Genomic DNA, 5,730 nt, shown 5'->3' with positions numbered 1-5,730 from the left:
ATATATATCAATGGTGTGCCATTTTAGTGAACAATGCTGCAGATAATGCATGCTTTTGTGTTTACCCTCTGTGACACTGTTCACACTTGGACTTGTGATTCTGTGCATCATCAGAGATTATGACAACAGCTACAGAAGCTGTAAATTCACCACCAACCTCCTCCATCAAATCTCAAATGTTTTTTTAAATGGTTAACTTGAATAAGTCTTTTTAAATAAGGGGATGGGTAGCACATTTCCTCTGACTGACTCTCTGTGGTGGAATCCATTTTGGCTGTGTTAGTGCCACTGATGCTCCAACAGGTGATGCGGAATCGCCACGCTCTTCTTGAATGGTACTTTCTTGCTTTGCAGTGGTTCAGTGGACCAATTACAGCAACTCCCCTCTTGCCACTGATTACTTTCAAACTAAAAGAACAAATCAAAAAACCATAATGTGACATGAATGTAACTTGTAATGTAACGCATTATAGAAATGTAATGGAATAAAAATCAAAAGTACCCATGATTAAATCTACTTAAGTAAAGTACAGATACAAGGAAAATATTTTTAAGTACACAATACAAGTACTTAGTTACATCCCACCATTGGTAGAAGCTGACAATCATTCACAACACATTCTTCAAGCTTTTACAGATGGTGATTTTTCATTATCACAAATGGCTAACGCTATCATTTCTCATTATAGAAGGATGTGAAAGTCATCAGGTAATAAAATGTCCTTCAAGAAATGACTGCAGTTATCGACCTGTCAATCAGGAAATAAACCTGATGCTTCTGATATCAAACCAACCAGCGCAGTCTGAGGAAAAATGTGTCTGTATGGATGTGAGGGCTTCTCACCACCTCTGATGGAATGACCTGTCTTGTTTAATCCCCATCCTTCCCTGTGTTTGTGTGACAGATGAGGGTCAGACAGTCTGCGGCTCACCTGCTGACATGCAAGGTCGACGTCTGGCTGAGGTGGGCCTCCAGCTACGGACGCTATGTCACCAGACTCTGGGCTCCTGGGACTACCTCTTCTTCGTCGTCATCGGCTTTGTCATCTTCGCCGCCGGCACCGTGTCGGCGTGGTTGATGGGGGTCGTCATGGTGCTGTATGAGCGCTACATCAAGAAGAAAGATGAGCAGCTGGATATGGAGAATGACAACGAAAGCAACGAGATGAGCCACTCATCGAGAGGCAGAAAAGACCGCAGCAACAGAAGTCTAAAGACCTCGTATACTGTTTAAAAGACTTTAATCCCACCCTGTCTGATAGGGGTCCCACAGTGCCTCCTGTTAACCTGCACACTGCCTGAAGTCTGATGTTGAGGTAAAACTGTCTGTTTTAACAGGCTTGGCTTCATGTGTAATGGGCTGTCAGGGGATTTAAGACATTTCGTAGTGTCCAAGGTGAAAGTCCCCAGAGCATAGACCAGTCCTGGTCCTCAAGGGCCACTAACCTGTACTGTGTCGATGTTTCTATGCTTCAGCGCACCCAATTTGAATAAACAAGTGATTGGCAGGCAATCATAGAGCTTGAAAAACTGCTGAAGAGCAAAGAAACAACTAAAACATGCAGGATGGTGGCCTACGAGGACCAGTTTTGAGGACCACGTACATAGACCATATATGCAAATCTCTGACTTCCTCTGCTGTTCATTTTGTGTTGCGTCTGGATGAAAAGTGCTTTAGTTGGCTAAAGATGAAGGTCTGAAAAGTTTGGGAGGAAACAAGTCATCTGCATCCTTAAAGGGATATTTAGCACAAGTTGAAGTGAGGTTCTTGTAATCAATTAATATCTTACCAGTTGAAAACAGCTCTTTATTTCAGTTTGGATAAATGAAGTTCCATTTTGACAGGAATGATGAGGTAACAGCCAGTTCTTCAGACATCACTAAGATTTAAGTGTGTTTTCACAGTCTGAAAACAGCTCCAACCAGTTACAAACATTAACTCATTGGCTTGTTTACCATCATGAGTTTTACATTAAACAGTTACTGACATGGAATTCTGTTTTAATTTGCAAGTGCAAGTAGCAGCAGCTAGCTATAGCATTTCAGAAACAGCTTGGGGTCACTTCTTGCTGGAATCTTTTCATTATTAAGCATGAGGTAAAAAAATTGATGACAGTGTTAATATTTAATGGGAACATATCGTTCAAAATCCACTTTTTAGTCATTAAATACATCTTGCCGTGTACTTTTTTCTGTTTTTACATCTTCAGTATTTGTGACAGAACTTCTAAAGAAGGTCTGGACTTACCAACTACAATTTGGGTTCTTCATTCTCCTCTGGTTCTGGATCAGACTCTGGTCCCAACATGTAAGGCTGGGTGCATTAGTTTTCCCTTGTTTACATCTTTTAATTCATTTGTAAATAAAACGTTTTCGCCAGAGGAGTGGCCGGGGTGGCAAGTTCCACCTCTGGCACCTGATTGGGCACACCAAGTGCCACCACCAAATAATTGACAAGTGAATGGGATTCTTGGATTTTGAATTTACATTTAGATTTTGTTAAAGATTGTTCTCTGATACTTCTGTATTATATAATTCTCAGCTATAAATGCTTAAAAATGGATGAATTATAATCCTTCATGAACTTGGCTAGAATTCAGCATGTTGTTTGGATCATTCTTAGCTATGATCACAAAACTTTAGCTCAATAATTTTTAAAACAGCTGAATTAAAGCCATTTGGATGTAACTGTGGTGGTCATCATGAATTCTCTAATCCAGAGTGGCCCCCTAAAAAACACTTTGGCCACCCTCTGCAAAATTCTAACTCCACCTCTGCTTTCTATGTCACTATATAATCAATAACCCCTCTGTCGAACTAGAATGAACCGGCCTGGGAGCTGCAAGGGGCAAGGTGCAAAGTGTCTCATTTGGATTTAGACGGCCTCAAAACGAGTTAATCTGATCTTGAACTCGTTTGAAACTTTGAAGATTGGAGTCGTTTTAGAACAACAACTGTTCTTTTAAATTTCATAATGGTTACAAATTCTGATATTCAAACTGCTGTCAATATTTCACTTTTATTTCTTCAGAAACATCAGCCAATGGCTGTACAGGAAGTGACAAAATTAGCTGCTGCTTTTTGTGTTTGTACATCATCCAGTTGTATGCAAATTTCTGTGTATTTCAAAATCTACAGCTCTGTAACGTTTTATAAAATTATGTTTGCATTTTGGTCTTTGGTACATTAGGATTAGCCTTTGCTCTTCAGTCAGTTTAGGATGATGTTAAAGAGCTTTCTACAACAAGCAAGATATTAACTGTCCACAACTTTTCCACCGAACCCCACTTTAAAATGACCTTAATATCCTCAACCTGTACTGTTAAGAAGTGCTCGTGTTTTACACGCTTTTATTTTCCAAAATGACACAGTTAAAAAAATCTGTATGATGCTGCAGCACTTTGTTGGTATTGTTTGTATAAATCATTTGTTGTTATTTACTGTTAAATGAAGCCCCTCCCCATTTAAAAAAAACACTGTTTTAATTGGTCAAAACCTGAACATGGCAGAACAGCTGCTCAGTCTTTGTTTGAGTTCAACAAACCAAACAATGAACAAATGTTACTTTGTGGTTTCAGGATTTCAGTAGGAAAATATTTATTGGTTTGATTATTATTATTATTATTATTATTATTATTATTATATACAAAATGGGAAAACTATGCAGTGTACTGAAAATGGAAAAACCTTAAAAATACATGCATATATGTCTATTTACAAAATGAATTTATGAGTTTAAGGTCAAAATTTATGATTCACTGCTAATATTGTTGTATGAGCAATAGGATTTCTGATGATATTTGCATTTTTTAAAATTAGTTTTTCTTTGTAAATGTTGCTTTTCCTTTTGAATTTAATCAATGAAACATTTTTTTACTTTTAAATTTGTTGTGGAGCCACAACATGGGCTGGGTGTTTCAACAGGACTGGTTTAGTATATCAATTAATTTCTAAACAATTGTTGTTTTTTTTAAATAATTTAATATAACTGAATGATTTTTTTAATTCTCCATTCATCTCTTATTCAACAAACAGGAATGCAGTCACTGGTGAGAGATTAAACTCATTTGTTTTCACTGAATCTTTACCATGACACCATTTTGAATTTAGTGTAAAGTTTCCCTTTCAAAGCCAATGCTGTCAGGACTACAATGGCTCAATTAACAGCCTAATTTACCAAACTGAAAGATAAATCCTGTTAAGAAGCTGAATGCGATGATTTAAGACCATTTTCTTTTTATTTTTTAGAGTGTTGGCTGTAAACATCATTGTGTTTTGATGTGACAAAAAAGGAAACTATTTGGCCACTGATCACAACAAAAATTCGAAACCAATGGACAAAACACAACCTTAATTACAAATGAAGTTAAAAAGAGCTGTTTTAAAAGACAGTATTTTAAAAACACAAGTTACAGCAAAACAAAACAACAAAAAAAGAAAACAGCTACCTGATCTGAGGTGCATGATGAGTCTTGCCTGAGGATGAACTGGGAGGGAAGTGGGTGAACCTGCACTGAGTCGACCCGAGACGACCCAGGTAGGACCATGTGAAACCTGAGGGAAAAGACCATCTGGTTGTATAAAGATGAAAAGTACACTGAGTTATTAGTGTTCTTCACACCTTCTTGTTTGGTCAAACATTTCTGAACTGATGAACTGATGAAAGATTCATGGAAAATGAATCGACATCAAACAAGAAATAGTATCAATTACCTGTTTGCACATGTGTATTGTATAGTAACTAAGTATGTTTACTTTGTTACAGTACTTATGTAATTTGTTTGAGGATTTGTAATTTTACCAAATATTTTTGTAATCTTAACTTTTACTTTTATTTTGCTGCAATCTAAACATAAAACGACACTTTTACTTCTTTACTTTAAAATTTCACACCAGTTACGAGTTTAAATATGAGCTGAAGTCATCATGAAGAGTTGTTTCTGCACTCTAAAAAACAAAGTGTTGAATTTACTGAACCAAGTTATGTCAACTAGTTCCACTGGTTTGTTGAAAGTTTGGTTAAGTAAATTCAACACTTCATATCTTAAAGTATGTGTAAAAATATTTTTACTTTCCTGATTATTGTGAACAGTTTTATGACTTTTATTAAAGTACTTTTCTTATCATTGAAATAAATTTTTACCAAAGTCATTTTCTGATCAGGTACTTTTACTTTATTTCTGTTAAGTCCTTTAAAAACTTCTGCCTGTTTGTATGTGTCATGTTTGGTGAACTGCGTCACTGAAAAAAGACCAATTAAGGATACTGATATATAAATACTAGAGGTGTCCCGATGCCGATACCAGTAAAAAATAAATGGTTTCAAAAGTTATGGTGTGATATATTTACCAACTTATCTACTTGTCAGAGTTTGCACTACCTTTTTATTGTCAAACATAATATTTACCCATCAATTTTTGCATGATAAATGCATTTCATTTTCATTCTGTTTAATATTCAACAAGTTGAACAGATAATCCACCCTAACCCCGCTACTTGGTATCGGTATCGGTATCGGCGAGTACCTAAACTGAAGTACTCGTACTTGTATTGTACTCAGTCTTGAAAAATTGGTATCGGGACACCCCTAATAAATACTGAAGTGTCCTCCTTGCAGTTCAGCTGTTATTTTTCTCTTTCAGTTGTGATTTTTGATCTGTGATTCCTCTTGCAGCTTTGGGAAAAAAACAGATCAAAACTTGACTTGATTCGAAATATACTGTATATATA

At 36.4% G+C, this 5,730-nt stretch overlaps 1 protein-coding gene across 1 annotated transcript in view; it reads left to right on the top strand.

Moving 5' to 3' along the window:
- Window positions 1-2,219, top strand: part of lrrc52 (leucine rich repeat containing 52) — a 4,764-nt gene extending 2,545 nt beyond the window's left edge. Inside the window, exon 2 of the mRNA XM_014000330.1 lies at window positions 906-2,219. Coding sequence (XP_013855784.1) covers window positions 906-1,234 — 329 coding nt within the window. The 3' untranslated portion in view covers window positions 1,235-2,219. The remainder of the gene's footprint in view (window positions 1-905) is intronic.
- Window positions 2,220-5,730: the final 3,511 nt, after the last annotated feature.

This window comes from Austrofundulus limnaeus, unplaced genomic scaffold (assembly GCF_001266775.1).
Source record: "Austrofundulus limnaeus strain Quisiro unplaced genomic scaffold, Austrofundulus_limnaeus-1.0 Scaffold2943, whole genome shotgun sequence".
Lineage (NCBI taxonomy): Eukaryota > Metazoa > Chordata > Actinopteri > Cyprinodontiformes > Rivulidae > Austrofundulus > Austrofundulus limnaeus.
The sequence above is the reverse complement of the archived record's forward strand: the minus strand, read 5'-3'. Positions and strand labels throughout refer to the sequence as shown.